Source organism: Trachypithecus francoisi, unplaced genomic scaffold, assembly GCF_009764315.1.
Source record: "Trachypithecus francoisi isolate TF-2019V2 unplaced genomic scaffold, Tfra_2.0 Contig01554, whole genome shotgun sequence".
Taxonomy (NCBI): Eukaryota; Metazoa; Chordata; class Mammalia; order Primates; family Cercopithecidae; genus Trachypithecus; species Trachypithecus francoisi.
The window spans coordinates 3,537,682-3,556,215 of NW_022681439.1; the positions used below are offsets into that span (position 1 = coordinate 3,537,682).

Here is an 18,534-nt window from a genome sequence, read left to right on the forward strand (position 1 = left end):
TAAATCCTGATGTTACAGTGTAGAATTGCTCTTAAAGTACTACACACACACACACACACACACGCGCGCGCGCACACACACACACACACACACACACACACCCCAACAAAATCAAGCTCTTCTAGTCAGGTTTTTTACTGCTTCAAAAATGTTTTTATGACTAGGCATGGTGGCTTATACCTATAGTCTCAACAATTTGGGAGGCTGAGGTGGGAGGATCACTTGAGTCCAGGAGTTCAAGACTAGCCTGGGCAATATAGTGAGACCCTGTCTCCACAAGAAATAAAAAATTAGCTTGGCATGGTGGCACATGCCTGCAGTCCTAGCTACTTGGGAGGACCGCTTGAGCCCAGGAGATGGAGGCTGCAGTGAGCCATGATTGCATCACTGCATTCCAGCCTGAGCAACAGAGCAAGACTGTCCCTGCTGCCCCAGAAATATGGTTTTGTAATGCCCCCTAGTCTTTCCTGGTTCAGCATCAGCCTTTTGCTGCTCACCATGGGGGAAGAGTGACAGTTTGCTGTAAGTGGGGAAAATTGGCACAGAACAAAATCAACTTTACCTCTGTGTAATTAAGTATGATAAACTCATGATTTGTGGCTTTTCTATACCAAGGTGGTGGTGGTGTTTAATAAGTCCGTTTCTCTATTCCTTTTCAAATGTGCACCTTGGAAGCAGAGTGAAGCCACTCTGTGTATACAGGACTGGGAGGAACAGCACCCACTCTGGAGCCCAATGCCTAGCTGCAACCCCAATTCCTCCACTTGTTCTCTGATCCTGGCAAGTTGCTTAACCTCTCTGTGCCTGTTTCCTCATCAGCAAAATGTGTTTACCTCCAAGCCTGTATGGGAAAGAAATGTACATAAAGTCCTTAGAACGGGGCCTGGCCCAGGCAGGTCCTATAGGAGCGTTTGCTGTCATTACCTGGGGGTTGATTGTGACTTGTGATTCTTCCATAAGAAAAAGGCTGCCTAGTGCCCAGCTGGCTTGGTTACCCTGTGGCTACCAATGAAATTCACAAGTCAACGGGGGAAAGGGGAAAGGTCCACTGAGTTCACAACCCTTTTCACATTCGTGGTTTCAATTTATATTCCTTGCAGGTCCGTTCATTTATTCTGATATCTTGGATTACAAGAATCTTCGGGAGATTGTGGTAAACAACCGCATCACCTGGCTGTTTCATTACAGCGCTTTGCTCAGCGCCATTGGAGAAGCGAATGTTTCCCTGGCGAGGGCAGTGAATATAACTGGTAAGCGTCTGGCTCCGGCTGGATGTGGTTTGCCAGTTTTTCCAGTTCTTTAAGAAGAGATGTTTTCAGATTCTGATCGTGTCTGTTCATTTCAGGCCTGCATAACATCCTGGATGTCGCTGCGGAACACAATCTGCGATTGTTTGTGCCTAGCACGATCGGGGCCTTTGGACCCACCTCTCCGCGGAACCCAACCCCCGATCTCTGTATTCAGAGACCCAGGACCATCTATGGGGTGTCCAAGGTCCACGCGGAGCTCATGGGAGAAGTAAGTATCACTCAACGAGATTGCCGAATGTGCCCCGGCTGGCACCATTTGCTGTTTGCTTTCTCATTCTTTTTGCCTCCAAGGCCTGGTGATTCGTCCCTGGAGGACCTTTCCCTCTTCTTGGATCTCAGCCCCAGAGTCGCTTACTTAACTCATTGGGTTTGTCGTGTGGCAGGTGTCTCCAGCTCCTGAAACCTCCTCAGCTGTGTGGGAACACTCAGCACTTCCTGGGTGCCCCGTGCACAGCCCCCATCTCTTCATTTGCTGCTTGTCTTACTTGTACCCCACCATTCTTTCTGGCTCCCAGTATTGGTAGCCATTGGTAGTAACTCTAAAACCTACAGAAAACTTCAAACATCTTGGGTTTTTTGTTTTTTTGTTTGTTTGTTTGTTTGTTTTTTGAGACAGAGTCTTGCTCTGTCGCCCAGGTTGGAGTGTGGTGGCGTGATCTCAGCTCATAGCAGCCTCTGCCTCCTGGGTTCAAGGGATTCTCATACCTCAGCCTCCGAAGTAGCTGGGATTATAGGCACATGCCACCACGCCCCGCTAAATTTTATATTTTTAGTAGAGGCAGTGGTTTGCCATGTTGGCCAGGCTGGTCTCAAACTTCTGACCTCAAGTGATCCATCCACTTCAGCATCCCAAAGTGCTGGGATTATAGGCGTGAACTACTGCAAAATACTTATCTTTAGTAGATTTGAGTTGCTGCCTGCTCCTCCAGCTCGGTCATGGCCACGGCCCTCTCGTCTACTGTTCTCTCCTCTGCTTTTCCCTGTGTCATGTGTGGGAATGTACTCAGGCTGAATCGTTTAGGATGATAATCAGTGGCACCTTTCCAAAGAGAGGCTGGAAAGTCCTACTGTGGGCTAATGTGTTATTTACAGCATTGATGTATCACCAAAAAGTTGATTTTTTTTTTTAAAGATAAAAACTTAGGAGTCTTTATTTTCTTTAGGAGTATTTAAATATAACTGCATGGAATGAGATTTCAGAAAAGCAGATTGTTTTGCATCTATCTGATTTAAAACATCTGTGTTTGAATATGTTTTCTCTTTTTCATAGTATTATCATTACCGGTATGGGTTAGATTTCCGATGCCTGAGATATCCTGGAATCATTTCAGCTGACTCCCAGCCTGGAGGAGGAACAACTGGTTAAGTGTTTTCTATTTTTTACGTCTCTTGTATGTTAGATAGGCTTTCTAGCCAGGTGTGGAGGCTCATGCCTGTAATTCCAGCACTTTGGGAAGCTGAGGCAGGAGGATCACTCTAGCCAGAGACCAGCCTGGACAACACAGTGGGACCTTCTCTCTATGAAAAATAAACAAAAATTAGCCAGGCATGATGGCCCACACCTGTAGTCCCAGCTACTGGGGAGCCTGAGGCAGGAGGGTCTCTTGAGCCCAGAAGGCCAAGGCTGCAGTGAGCTGAGATCGTGCCACTGCACTCCAGCCTGGGTGACAGAGTGAGACCCTGTCTCAAAAATAAAAAACAATAAAAACCACCAAAAAAAAAAAAAAAATAGACTGATTGCTAGGAGGAGTTGTCTTTGTGGTAAATGAATGTGCTATCTTATTAGCTGTATGCCGACCAGAGTTTCTGTGTTGTCTCCCGATGTGCATTTTAAAAGCACAGTTGGCTTACACAGTTGGCTGTAACCCAACTGGCTTACACTCACTAAGGGTAGCACATGCCAGCGTTGTCGGTCCAGCTTGGGATTGGCTACCCACAGTGCCAGAATAAAACGTAATATTCAAGAACAAATCTATGACTCAGTGTAGGAAGACCCCCAGTAAGCAACAGCCTCTTGTTTCTTAACACGCAGAGAGAGCCCTATTAAAATAGACTCTAGGCGTTGCGTATGTGAAAGGAACGTAAGTATGATTATTATTTTGGACTCAAACACTCATTCTTTCATAAGTCCCACGTCAGGTATCCTTTCCACATCCGTGGTCCTGAGAATGAATATAGAAGATACTTGACCACATCAGAGAGATTTGGAAGGAGGTCTTACAAAGCTTCTGCTTTTTAATATGGTGCTTCTCCAAGTGTGGTCTGGGGAGCTCCGGGCATCCTCAAGACACTTTCAAGGGGTCTTGAAGGTCAAAATTCTTATCAATATGGAGACGTTACTGGCCTTTTTCACTCTCCTTTCATAAATGCATCGTGGAGTTTTCCAGAGGTGGTGTGGCTTGTAAGATAAGAACGGACTGGATACAGAAGCAGATGGGGGCTCCAGCAGACCCCTGTCAAGCCAGACCCTAAAGAGACTTTTAGAATGTACAACAGACCATCCTTCTCAGTACCTTTTGTTTGTTTAGAAAATATATTCTTTTTCCTATAAAATGTTACACATATTAATATGTGATAGGCTTATTGTCATTTTAAAAGGTAATATTCTAAACAATTCTCAGTTAACTCTGTTACAGTAAATATTGATATAACCCACATTAGTCAGATCTCTTTGGGAGTTCTCAATTCTTTTTTTTTTTTTGAGATGGAGTCTCGCTCTGTCCCCCAGGCTGGAGTGCAGTGGCGCCATCTCAGCTCACTGCACTCTCCTGTCTCCTGGGTTCGAGTGATTCTCATGCCTCAGTCTCCTAAGTAGCAGGGATGACAAATGTGTGCCATCACACCTGCCTAATTTTTGTATTTTTAGTAGAGATGGGGTTTCACTATGTTGGACAGGCTGGTCTTGAACTCCTGACCTCAGACAATCTACCTTCCTCAGCCTCCCAAAGTGCTGGGACTACAGGCGTGAGTCACTGAGCTTGACTGGAGTTCTTAATTTTTAAGAATCTGTTATAAAAAGGCTCTGAGGCTAGAACATTTGAGAACTGCTGCCTCGATCCAAGAGGCTCGTTCATTGTTTTGTTATAATCCACACACGGGGTTCCCTTTCAGACTATGCAGTCCAGATTTTTCATGATGCCGCAAAGCATGGCAAATTCGAGTGCAACCTGGAAGCCCGCACGAGGCTGCCGATGATGTACATTGACGACTGCCTCAGGGCCACCCTGGAGGTCATGGAGGCCCCGACCGAGTCCCTCTCCATGAGGACCTACAATGTCAGCGCCATGAGCTTCACACCCGAGGAGCTGGCCCAGGAGGTCCTCAAGCACGTGCCGGAATTCCAGATCACATACAACGTGGATGCCGTTCGGCAGGCCATAGGTTCGTAGCCACTGGCAAAGGCCTTTACTGTGAGTCCCTGGAGGATGTAAACCTTGGAAGGATAAGGAGAGCATAGATCTTTCCCAAGAGTCCAGACACCTTTTGGAGAAGGAGCCTAGCCCAAAGAAATTGTTGAGCCCAAGGCAGCAGAAGCTTTGATTTGGGGGAATGATTTCTAAAGTGGGTGAAATCATTCCATTCCAAATAAACAACTTGTTAGCCTTTCATCTTGTTTACAGTTTAAACATAAAGCAGGGAAAAATAGAAGCAATAGAGGGAGTATGAAAACAGCCCCAGGTGTTCAAATACTGTAACTTTGCCAATTTGTGGGTGGAAGCACCTCTTTGAGTATAAAACTTCTTATGAAGTTGTGTGAGATTTTAATAATGTGTGAAAATTCACAGTGCCTGACAAAAGATGGGTTAATAGTCTTCGGCCCTAAGAGGGTGACTGTGCGTAATAGCGGTTCTGCTTTACTCGAAGGAATTTCCTGTTTTATACTTTGTACTGTAGACCTTTATATAAAATGGTCAAGACCTCTTTGCAAATCCACAACCTGAATAACTTAAGCTACTCTTGCGTATATTTTCCTAGCGGATAGTTGGCCAATGAAATTTGATGACAGCAATGCTCGGAAGGACTGGGGGTGGAAACACAGGTTTGATCTTCCAGAGTTGGTGACTACCATGTTGAACTTCCATGGTTCTGAAACCAGAGTTGCCCAAGCCAACTGAAAGAATCTGAAAGAGGAGCTCCTGTGTCCTGGTCCACTGTCAAAGGAGAACTGTCACGACTCCAAGGTTATAGACTCCAAGGAGCCTACATTATTTGGAACTGACTAATTGGACTAAATTTGGGCCTCTCATATTGAACTGCTAGACAAAGAATGGAGTTTAACATTGAAGCATTTTCGGAATGTTGTAGGTGTATGGTGGGGAGATTTCTCAGTTTTTGGTGTTTGCCTGAACTTGGCTAAACACATTCCACAGAATAAGACTTAAGTCATCATTAGTTTCCATTTCCTTAATTAGGATGAAGTGACCACTTCTGGGACGAAGGGAGTGTGTGACATTTGTATTTAATTAAATTCAATTTAAATATTCCTCCTAAGACTCGATTATTCTCTTGACTAGAGACCAAAGATCACATTTTAAGGACTTTCAAAGAGGTACTGCTGATTTAAAAGTATTCTTTATCATCCCAGCAGAACGTAAACCGTGTTTGGCATGTTCATCCCACGTCTGTCAACGTTCAAGCTATTTTGACACTGCTTCAAAAAGGATCACTTCTAGTTTTTCTGTGAGATGCTAGATCCGTGGGAAATGAAGAATTTAAAGATGATGCAACCGGCGAAGGGTAGCCCCTCTCTTATTTTGATTGCCCTCCTGTTAGTGAACTAAGTGTAATTCCCAGGAACATAATTCTCTGACCTGGCAATGTCTGCATCTAGGGAGACTGTCTAATATACAGGTTTCTGGGCTATACCCCTTTAGATTCACTCGTTAAGTGCCAGGTGCCACTGGTTGTTCAAATCCAGCTGAGGCCCACTAGTCAGACCAATTTAGACCAATGTAGTTTTCCAAAGAGCACTTTCTTGTGGCATCTTTTTTTTTTTTTAGATTTTGCTGGGTTGAGCCTTCAGAAGGGCTATGCTAAACCCTCTGATGCAATTACCATATAGATACATACAGGTTAACTTTTTAAGTGAGGCCAAATCACCAGTTTGTGATTGTATTTTATGGTAAGGAGGCATGAGTGTGTTCAGAAAATGCTTTCAATCCTGTCACTTAAAAAAATATTTCTGGTGCAATACTATATAGATACATACAGGTTAACTTTTTTCCAGTGACCTCAGAATGTACTGCATGTAAAATCACTAGGAAGTGAAACTTCCAATTCCACAGATTAATCGTGGATATATTTGGTAACAGCTATCAAGGATTAAAAGGCATTTATGTTACATGCTTAGTAACAAAATGTTATGCATTTGGAGTTTTGAACTGTTACGTCAAAGCATGGATTTTTTTGAAGGCATAACTGGATTATAAAATCTACTTGACTATTAACTGGAGAACTTTTAGGTCATTGAATTGTTTAACAGTTACATTATTATAGCTTTTTCATCCACTTAATATACTTAGGTTTATGTTTGTAGATTTTATTTTTCGTTTGGGCTGCTCTTGAGAGGCAGGAAGATCTTATTTTTAAAACCAGTTAGTAATGAATTCTTTTTTTGACAGTTTATTGAGATATAGTTTACATACCATAAAATTCACTCGTTTATAGTTCCGTGGTGTTCAATGTATTAAAGAGTTTTGCAACAATCACTGTAATCTAATTTTAGGCCATTTCAACATCCTGCAAAGAAACCATATTATATAAGCCCTTCCCACCCTGGGCAACCACTAATGTACTTCTGTTCCTGGGTTTGCCTGTTCTGGGCATTTTTTATAAGTGGAATGTGGTTGCCTTTTAGTGGTTTCTTAATTAAGCAGTCCATTTTCAAGGTGCATCCATGTTTTAGCATGTATCAGTACTTCATTTTTTATTGCTAAGTATATTCCGTTGTATAGATAATACTCTGTTTTCTTTATCCATTCATCCATTGAGGGACATTTAGTTTTTTTGCACTTTTTAAGCTATTATGAATAATGCTGCTGTGAACATTTGGGTAGATAATTGAGTTTTAAAATGATTGCTTATTGTTTATAGTTTAAAAAACAGTTCTCAAGTTTGCTTAACTTACTCTCAGTTATCTTAAAAGAACAAGCAGGGCCGGGCGCGGTGGCTCAAGCCTGTAATCCCAGCACTTTGGGAGGCCGAGACGGGCGGATCACAAGGTCAGGAGATCGAGACCATCCTGGCTAACACAGTGAAACCCCGTCTCTACTAAAAAATACAAAAAACTAGCCGGACGAGGTGGCGGGCGCCTGTAGTCCCAGCTACTCGGGAGGCTGAGGCAGGAGAATGGCGTGAACCTGGGAGGCGGAGTTTGCAGTGAGCTGAGATCCGGCCACTGCACTCCAGCCTGGGGGACAGAGCGAGACTCCGTCTCAAAAAAAAAAAAAAAAAAGAACAAGCAGTTCTTCCCTTTCATGAGATTAGAAGAAGCAACTGGAGCGACCTTTGTCTCCTAGACCCTAGCCTTCTAGCGTATCCACCAGGCTCCATCGGATGACCTTTAACTGGGATCCTTTGGAGGGGTTTGTTCCAAACAGCTTCCTTGAGTCTTTCCCAGTCTATAAACACACCTCTAGGGGACCTCAAATAAGAGTGAAAAACAATGAATGCCTTAGCGTCTTTGGATGATTCTTATTCACTGACATCTTTGTACTCCAAGACTAGAGTTAGTTGTCCCTTCTATCTGAACACTCAATATCTGGTGCACCTCTTGGGATCCCAGAGCCCATCAGTGTTTTCCTGTAAAATGCTTTCCTTTCTGTTGGGAGAAAGGGCTTTTTATGGTTAATTTGGAAATAACCCAAAAAGCTACTTAGAAGGAAAAGTGGGTTTAACCACAAAAATAGTTTATTTATAAATAAAAAAGAATACAAAGATTGACTTTGTTCTGATGTTTTACTTAGACTACCTGTGGTTATTAGTTTTCTACTCACGTGTTTGTGTGTGGCATTGCCAGGATGTACTTTATGTTGCTACACAAACAGCGATCCCGATGTCTGCCAGCAAGATAGATGGCCTGGAGTCTGGAACAGACTCGGTTAGTGAAAGCTACTGAGTGTTTTGGACACCTACTATGGTAGGTGGGAGATATTTAGTATTTTTTAACTCACATAGGCGCCAAATCACCAATTTGTGATTGTATTTCATGGTAAGGGGATGAGTGTGTTCAGAAAATGCTTTAAATTCTGTCATTTAAAAAAAAGTTTATTAAGAGTTCAGACAATTTAAAAGATATATAATAAAGTTGTCTTCCCCTCCAAACCCAATCAATAACATGTTAGCAGTATAGTGTGGGACCCCGTGCAGCAGCTCACAGCTGTAATCACAGTACTTTAGGAGGCTGAGGCAGGATTGCTTAAAGTCAGGAGTTCGAGACCAGCCTGGACAACATAGCAAGACTCCCATCTCTACAAAAGTAATTTAAGTCAGATGTGGTGACACATACCTGTAGCAGCTACTCACATGGTTGAAGCTGGAGGATCACTTGTAGCCAGGAGTTTGAGGCTGCGGTGAACTATGCTTGTGCCACCATACTCCAGCCTGAGCACAGAGCGAGACCATCTCAACACAAAAAAATTAGTGTATTATTTTATATTTTCTCCTATGCTTATACAAGCTAGGACTGGAAGGTGAAACCTTTTTCTTTTACTCTAAAAGTAGTGCGAAGGCAATATTGTCAAAAGTTTTGGAAAAGACTCACTTGCAATTTTTGCCATGTCATATAGTAGCTGTTTGAAAATATTCTCCAGTCCTCTATGCATTACAAAGAACTTACATGTAGTTTCAGTATTTGCCATTTAAAGATAGCTGCATAACACATTGAATGGAGTATCACAATGATGTAATTATTCCACTATTTAATTGCTGAAACCTAGAAGTACAATTAGTGGGTCACAGGGCATAAACACCTACTTACCTTTTCATTTTACATTGTCAAATTTATCTTCAGAAAGAGTTGGATTAATTTGTGATCAAATTCTCCACCATCAACACCTTCCTCTTGGTGCATATTCATGTACCTCAATATGGTTTACGTTTGTTTAAAAGTTTTATTTTTGTGGCTGGGTGCAATGACTCATACTTGTAATCCCAGCACTTTGGGAGGCTGAGGCAAGAGGCTACACTTGAAAGTTTTATTTTTCTAAAAAGTTTGAAGAACATAAACTTTGTTTTTTGCTGGAGAATCTTAACATTTTAATACAACAGCTATGAATGGTGGATCCTAGATCTCACATAACCGGATGGTAACTGCCTCTTCATCAGTGAATTGCTTCCAAAAATCACCTGGGAGAAAGGAATCTTGTTTTTTAATGATTTTTTTATGGTAGTTACTTTTTAAAAAATTGTTTCAGGGCAGTGTTTTTATAGCTTTAGTATGTTTGTCTATAAGGCAGCCAAGTAGGCAACCCCTTACCTTCCAATGAGAAGAGCCCAAAAAACTTTTCACCCAACTTATGCATATAACGTTTAGAACTGTAGATGAGAGGACTTAATAGACGCCTTTACTATTAGTTACAGGTGTTTCAGATTTATTAATCTATTAACCAGGATATGGGCTTTCCTTCTTCACATTCGCATTTCAGGAATGTCACTCAGACTTCATATTTGACCTCGGTGTCCCCTTTGGCATCCTGTAATAGGTTAAGAGCAGATGATCGTTTTTCTTTCTAAGTTGTTTGGGATACAGCAGTTTTGGGGTCTATGTATGATGCTGTTGGTGGACATTTATCCCAAACCACAAGTATGCCTGTGTGTAAGTAGCACTAGGGCAGCTGGTTTTCAGAATCCACAGAGCATTGCCTTCGATTTTTAACAGGCTTCTTTCCAGTGACACCAAATACTTGTAATTGTAGCTTTATAATCCTAGAGACCATGACTGTTCGTGTGCCTCCTTTACAACTTATCCTACCAGCAGCAATGTTAGCATGGCTTAAGGTTGTTTGAGGCTAATATGTTTTACACAAAACAATAACTTGTGTTCTTTTCAGGTTACTGACAGCATATAATATATCGTGAAAGACTATACTGTTTCAAATATAAGGTGAGCGTCTCTAAGTGAATAGTTTTGGGAGACAACTCTGTCTTATTTTGGGAGTATATGTGATACCTTGTCTATTGATCCATTTGTCTGAAGTCCTTAAGAAAAGTTTTTCTTTTTTGTTAAAAGATTGTAAATTGAAAAATTATTTCGCCCAGTTCCTTCTTTACACTGTAACTACAGTTCTTCTGTACCTACATTGCTGTGAGAAGTGTAAATATAATTTGTAATTGTAGTATGAAAGAATGAACCGGAACAAGTAGCCGCCTCCAAGGATGTACTTTCCCAACTTTTTAATATTCAAGACACCCAGAAAATATATCATTAAAAATGTATGATTAAAATGTGCTATTATTTATAATACACACTATTATGTTTATGTTCTAAGAAAGGAATAAAACTTCTTGCATTTAAGTAGACACAATGGCCAGGTGCAGTGGCTCACGCCTGTAATCCCAACACTTTGAGAGGCTGAGGCAGGAGGATTGCTTGAGTCCAGGAGTTCAAGACCAGCCTGGGCAACACAGGGAGACCCTGTTTCTACAAAAATTAGCCACATGTCGTGGTGTGAGCCTGTAGTCCCAGCTACTTGGGAGGCTGAGGTGGGAGGATAACTTCAGCCCGGGAGGCGGAGGCTGAGGTGACTTATGATCACAGCATTGCACTCCACCCTGGGCAGCAGAGCCAGACCCTATCTCTGAAAAAACAAAGAAAAGAAAAAACAGAATGCTTTCTTGTTGTTTGGGCTTTTTACTTTGTATCCCATTGAGGAGCTCTTTGAGACTTTGCTAGATGCAGATGTTATCACTTGTGCATCTGTAGAAAGGGATCTAGAAATATATGTTTGGTTTTCCTAAAACTTCAGGTTTCACTTCTGTGAATCGCTTTTTGACTCAGTGGTTGGTGTCTCTGGTTTTTCCACCCAGTGTTGTTCTCTGTGCCAATACGACTTTGATGTTAGAGCACTCCTTAAAAGAATTCATAAAACCTAAAAGTCGCTGGCACTGTAAACCAGCTTTATAATGACTCCAATCTAGCCTACTTTTGACACCTGCTTTAGGAATGTGCTTAACTCTATTTGGTTTCCCCAAAACCTGCAACTCTTTGGTTCCTAGGGGTTCCAATGATGGCTGAATGTTTCTCCTGGCCTCTGGCACCCACTGCGCAGGTTTCAGTGCTGTGTTTGGAACGTGCCTATGTCACCAATAGGCAATGCTAGCACTATTACGGTCACAACCTGCACAATAGAGGTTGTAGGATAATCCTGATTTCAAATACGTGAAAATCTGGAAGAAAATGTGAGTCTTAGCAGAGGGTGAGATGTGGTTGCATTTGCAACCACTGGTGTTCTAGGGCAGTCCCCGCCCCGCTCAGGCTGCTACCTCTAGAGCTGAAACAATCCCAGGGAAGCCCTGCAACAGATGGTCACTGCAGGGCTCACACCTGCCGTTCACATGGCTGGGGGGTGGGGTTAGCAGATGCGGTGGGCACTAAAGGAGTTGCTAACGTTGGCAGCAGAATGCCAGGCCTCATCGGAAAAAAGAGGAGATGGGATATGAGCTGCCAGGAGACAACGGCTGGGAAGAGCAGATTGTCTCATGGGGTATTAAGTCTTGTGTTGTTCCTAATGTGATCCATCCTTTTTGTTCCATAAAATGTTAGGCGATGCTTCCGTGTCCCATTAGTGGAGGTGCAGCATTGGAGGCTGCTGCAAAGGGCTGGGAGGGGCCACGAGTAGGTAGTGGGGGCAGGGCTGCCCACTCTCTTGATCACACTACCATCTTCTGAGTTATAGAAGGAAGAAAGGCTCTTGCTATTTCTAGAATATTTTGTTAACGATACAATGCTCATCTACTAAGGCGTCTAGATCTCTGATTATGTGTCGAGATGAAACCAAAAATCTTCAAGAAAAATGTATGCTGCATGGTCCTTTTTTTTTTCTTTTGTGTGATCTCGGCTCACTGCAGCCTCTGCCTCCCAGTTCAAGCAATTCTCCTGCCTCAGCCTCCAGAGTAGCTGGGATTGCAGGCACCTGCCACCACACCAGGCTAATTTTTGTATTTTTAGTAGAGACAGGGTTTTGCCATGTTGGCCGGGCTGGTCTTGAACTCCTGGCCTCAGGTGATCCATCCACCTCTGCCTCCCAGTGTGCTGGGATGACAGGCGGGAGCCACCGTGCATGGCCAGTACTTTTTTTTTTTTTTCAAGAGTAGTTTTTCCTTTAATAAAAAAAGGTAGAATGTGTATAATGGACAAGGGATAATCAAAATTTGCCAAATGAGACTAGTAAGACAATCCCAACAATTCACAATCATTATTCACTGGTCCATTAATCATAGGACAATACATACAAATGAAACTTACCTGGCTGGGTGCGGTGGCCCATGCCTGTAATCCCAGTACTTTGGGAGGCCGAGGCAGGCAAATCATGAGGTCAGGAGTTCAAGACCAGCCTAGCCAACATGGCGAAACCCCGTCTCTACTAAAAACACAAAGAATTAGCTGGACGTAGTGGCAGGCGCCTGTAGTCCCAGGTACTTGGGAGGCTGAGGCAGGAGAACCGCTTAAACCCAGGAGACAGAGGTTGCAGTGAGCCGAGATCATACCACCGCACTCCAGCCTGGGCAACAAAGTGAGACTCCATCTCAAAAAAAAAAAAATAATGAAATAAAAAAATTAAACTTACCTACAATATTAGAAAAACATCAAACTTCAACCATGAATCCAGCACATTATCAAATGAATAGACAAAAATTCTACCAACAAACTTAAGAAAATATCATTATCTATGAAATTCAAGTACTACTGCTTAAAGAGCATTTACAGAACTCTCACCTCAAGGTTTCCCTGCAAAACAAGGTGAAATGCATACTCAAGACTCTTTAAGAATGAGCCACTGATAAAAATAATATACTTGTAACTTGTGTAACATTTCATACATTTTTTTCAAGCACTGCACCATAATTAATTCGCATCAGGCTTTCCAAATTAGAAAAGCTTCACTTATAGAACTTCTTTCCAGTGGGAGTTTTCACGTGACTTTTCAAGTACATGTTAAAACTGAAAATATTCTTGCATTTTCTAAACTATTAGAGTTTTAACCCTGTGTATGTTCTTGTATTTACAAGGTCCAGCCAGCTACAGTGTGCATTTTCATATGTGCTTGAGTGGGTATGAGAGAAATGAAACATTCCCACATTCTGGACATTCATAGGGTTTTTCTCAGGAATGAGCTGATGTCTTCAAATGGAACTAACGCAACTGAAGGCCTTACCACAAATTTAAATTCAAAAGGCTTTTCTCCACTCTGAGTCCTCCCAAATCTTCAAAAACAGGAAAATCTGAAGGCTTGACCACGTTTCCTACATTCTTAAGGTTTCTCTGCAGTGTGAGCTCTTTCATGTTAATGAGGGAATGGGAAAGAGTAAATGTTTTACCACATTTCTTACATTCAAGGGGCTTTATTTATTTATTTTTTTATTGAGATGGAGTTCCACTCTGTCGCCAGGCTGGAGTGCAGCGGCACAATCTCGGCTCACTGCAACCTCTGCCCCCTGGGTTCAAGTGACTCTCCCACCTCTCAGCCCCCCAAGTAGCTGGGATTACAACCATATGCTACCACACCAGCCAATTTTTGTATTTTCAGCAGAGACAAGGTTTCATCATGTTGGCCAGCATGGTCTCGATCTCCTGACCTCGTGGTCCGCATGCACAGGGCTTCTCCCCACCCCCCCGTGGCTTTTTATGTCCTTGAAAAAGAACTAAGACAACTGAAATGTGCCACCGTGCCCAGCTAGTTATTTTCTTTTTCTTTTTTTTTTGAGATGGAGTCTCGCTCTGTCGCCTGGCCAGTCCTTTTTCAGTATTTTCTGAAATTAACAACCTGAGCGATTGAGGTCCCCTTTTAAGTATCTACCTACTTGTTTTTTTAGTTTTTAATTTTTTAAAATGTATGAATTTTACATGATAAAATTCACACAGCAGAAATAGGTAAATACAGTGAAAAGCGTGTCTGTCCTTCAGCTGCCCTCTCCCTAGTCAACCATGACTGGGTGCAGATTTGCACATTCAGCTACATATATACCTACTTACGTGTGTGCGTGTGTATGTGTGTGTATTTCCCTTATTTTTCTAAAGCATGAATATTTTGTACATTCCTTTCTCACTTGAGAGCCTAGGAAACTTTTCAACATCAGTTCTTTGGGATCTACCTCACTTTAAAAGCTGCATCACTTTTTGTACAGATGCACAAAAACGTAGTTAACTGATTCCCTCATTTTGGACAATTTGACTCTTCCCTCTTTCACTGTTGCAAACAATGCTACAAATAACTTCATCGCAAATGTAAGCTGTAAGCTTTTATTGGCTAAGAGATACAAAAATTAGCCAGGTGTGATGGTGCATGCCTGTAATCCTAGCTATTCAGGAGGCTGAGGTACAAGAATAGCTTGAATCTGGGAGGTTGAGGTTGCAATGAACTGAGATCGCACCACTGAACTCCAGCCTGAGTGACAGAGTGAGACTTTGTCTCCAAAAAAAAAAAAAAAAAAAAAAAAATTAGACAACTTGCCCAGATGTTTTTATGAAAAGAGCTATATGGAATCAACATTTCATGTTTTTAATTGGGAGCAGCTGATTGAGAAGTGGACCAACCTATCCATTTGTGGGTACTTACTTCATTATTACCACGGTTTAAATGACTGATACTCATAGTTTATGTTCCATTCCAAATTAATAAGACAAAGTAATCCTTTTGAATTTTTTTATGTTGAAATGTTCACTATGTGAAAGAATACTATTATCAAGATAATAGCACAACAAAGTATTCGTCAATCTTGGCACAAAATCATAAAGTATGTTGAACTGATGACGAATAAATATGTAGGATGGTAGTGAAAGATGGAAAAGCGGTGGAAGCCTATGTTCCCAGCATAATTTAAAAAGTTCAGGTGCTCATAAACTAGAACATCTGGAAGAAATGGATAAATCCCTGGACACATACACCCTCCCAAGACTAAGCCACAAAGAAATTGAATCCCTGGACAGACTATTAATGAGCTTAGAAATTTAGGCATAATAAATAGCATACCAACCAAAAGAATCTCAAGATCAGACAGACTCATGGTCAAATTCTACCAGATATACAAAGAAGAGCTGGTACCATTCCTACTGAAACTGTTCCAAAATCCTCCTAACTGATTCTATGAGGCCAGCATCATCCTGATACCAAAACCTGGCAGAGACACAAAAAAGAAAGCTTCAGACTAATAGCCCTGATGAACATTGATGCAAAAATCCTCAACAAAATATTGGCAAACTGAATTGAGCAACACATCAAAAAGCTAATCCACCCCAATCAAGTAGGCTTTATCTCTGGGATGCAAGGTTGGTTCAACATATGCAAATCAATAAATGTGACTTACCACATAAATGGATCTAAGGACAGAAACCACATGATTATTTCAATAGATTCAGAAAAGGCTTTCAGTAAAATTCAACACTGTTAAAAACTTTCAATCAACTAGGTATTAAAGGAACATACCTCAAAATAAAAGCCATCTACGACAAGCCCACAGCCAACATCATACTGAATGGGCAAAAGCTGGAAGCATTCCCATTGAAAAATGGCATAAGATAAGGATGCCCTCTCTCACCACTCCTACTTAACATAGTATTGGACGTCCTGACCAGGGCAATCAGGCAAGAGAAAAAAATAAAGAGCATCCGAAAAGGAAGAGAGGAAGTTAAACTATCCCTGTTTGCAGATGACATAATCCTACACCTTGAAAACCGATCTCTCTTGGATCTCTTGGATAGTCTCGATCCAAAAGCCCCTTAAATTGACAAACAACTTCAGCAAAGTCTCAGGCTACAAAATCAATGTACAAAAATCACCAGCATGCTTGTACACAAACACTAGTGAAGCCAAGAACGAAATCAGAAATGCAATCCCATTCACAATTGCCACAAAAAGAATAAACTACCTAGGAATACAGCTAACCAGGAAAGTGAAAGATCTCTACAAAGAGAACTACAAAACAGTGCTCAAAGAAATCAGAGATGACACAAACAAATGGAAAAACATTCCATGTGCATGGATAGGAAAACTCAGTATCGTGAAAATTGCCATACTGCCCAAAGCAATTGATAGATTCAATGCTATTCCTATCAAACTACCAATGACATACTTCACAGAAATAGAAGAAACTATTTTAAAATTCATGTGGAACCAAAAAAGAGCCCTGATAGCCAAGGCAATCCTAAGCAAAAAGAACAAAACTGGAGGCATCACGCTACCTGACTTCAAACTATACCACAGTAACCAAAACAGCATGGTACTGGTACAAAAACAGACACACAGACCAATGGAACAGAATAAAGAGCCCCAAAATAAGGTCACACACCTACAACTATCTGATCTTTGATAAAGCTAACAAAAACAAGCAATGGGAAAAGGACTCCCTATTCAATAAATGGTGCTGGGATAACTGGCCAGTCACATGCACAAGATTGAAGCTGCACCCCTTTCTTACACCATGTAGGAAAATTAACACAAGATGGATGAAAGACTTAAATGTAAAACCCAAAACTGTAAAAAACCTGGAAGACAACCTAGGCAATACCATTCTGGAGACACAGGAACAGGCAAAGATTTCATGACGAAGATGCCAAAAGCAATTGCAACAAAAGCAAACATTGACAAATGGGATCTAATTACACTAAAGAGCTTCTGCACAGCAAAAGAAAACTATCAACAAAGTAAACAGACAACTTACATAATGGGAGAAATTTTTGCAAACTGCGCACATGACAAAGGTCTGATGTCCAACATCTACAAGTAACTTAAATTTACAAGAAAAAAAAAACTCCATTAAGAAGTAGGCAAAAGACATGAACAGACACTTTTCAAAATAAGATATACATGTGGCCAAAAATCATATGAAGAAAGCTCAACATCACTGATCATTAGATAAATGAAAATTAAAACCACAATGAGATACCATCTCACAACAATCAGAATGGCTATCACTAAAATTTAAAAAACAATAGGTGCTGGTGAGGTTGTGGAGAAAAAAGAAGTCTTATACACTGTTGGTGGGAGTGTAAATTAGTTCAACCATCATGGAAAGCAGTATGGTGATTCCTCAAAAACCTAAAAACAGAACTACCATTTGACTCTGCAATCCCACTACTGCATATATACCCAAAGGAATAGAAACCATTCTGTCATAAAGACACAGGCATGTGTATATTCGCTACAGCACCATTCACAACAGCAAAGACATGGAAGCCACCTGAATGCCCATCAGTGACAGATTGGATAAAGAAAATGTACATATACACAATGGAATGCTATGCTACCGTAAAGAGAACAAGACCACATCCTTTGCAGGAAAACGGATGGAGCTGGAGGCCAGTGTACTTAGCAAACTAACACAGAAACAGGAAACCAAATACCACATGTTCTCACTTACAAGTGGGAGCTAAAAGATGAGAACATGTGGACACACAGAGGGGAACACCACACACTGGGGCCTTTTGGGGGGTGGAGGGTGGAAGGAGGGAGAAGATCAGGAAAAATAACTAATGGGTACTAGGCTTAATACCTGGGTGCTGAAATCATCTGTACAACAGACCCTCATGACAGTAGTTTACCTGTATCATAAACCTGCACATGCACCCTTGAACTTCAGAAAATTCTTTCATGTTAAACATTCACGCACACACAAAAATTAAAAATGAAAAGTGCAGATGCTGTTTATAGGCACTCGCTTACGCATCTAGAACTCTGTTCTGTTGGCTTTTTCTTTCAGGCAGCTCTCAGCTGTCAGTACCACTAAAGCCTGCGGCCAGCACTTGTCTTATTCCTGCATCTCTAAGTTCAGTTTTTGATGAATCATGACCCATGGAACCCACAAGGAGACTCGAAGCCCAGCAAATACCAAGTACATAGAATGCTCTCTTCCTTCTTTCTCTGATGACACTTGCGTCTTCGAACACGAGCCTACTGGGAGCACTGAAAATCTGTATTTCTCCCAAACAAGTATAAAAGTGTGTGAATCTGATTTTAGAGGGACGTTTGATTTTGGGGAAAAGCTTTGCACCTGGGAGAGACATTACTCT

General features: G+C 41.5%; 1 protein-coding gene across 3 annotated transcripts in view; it reads left to right on the top strand.

Annotated features, from left to right (window-relative positions):
• LOC117063324 (L-threonine 3-dehydrogenase, mitochondrial) overlaps positions 1–5,794 on the top strand; it is a 29,354-nt gene extending 23,560 nt beyond the window's left edge. For 2 of the 3 annotated variants that reach the window (XM_033177055.1, XM_033177046.1), the window contains exons 5-9: positions 1,101–1,250; positions 1,346–1,518; positions 2,581–2,671; positions 4,422–4,691; positions 5,286–5,504. In XM_033177055.1, the coding sequence (XP_033032946.1) occupies positions 1,101–1,250; positions 1,346–1,518; positions 2,581–2,671; positions 4,422–4,691; positions 5,286–5,425 (824 nt within the window). In that variant the 3' untranslated portion in view covers positions 5,426–5,504. Of the gene's footprint in view, positions 1–1,100; positions 1,251–1,345; positions 1,519–2,580; positions 2,672–4,421; positions 4,692–5,285 lie in introns of all 3 variants that reach the window. The other variant, XM_033177039.1, reaches the window with a different exon arrangement.
• Positions 5,795–18,534: the final 12,740 nt, after the last annotated feature.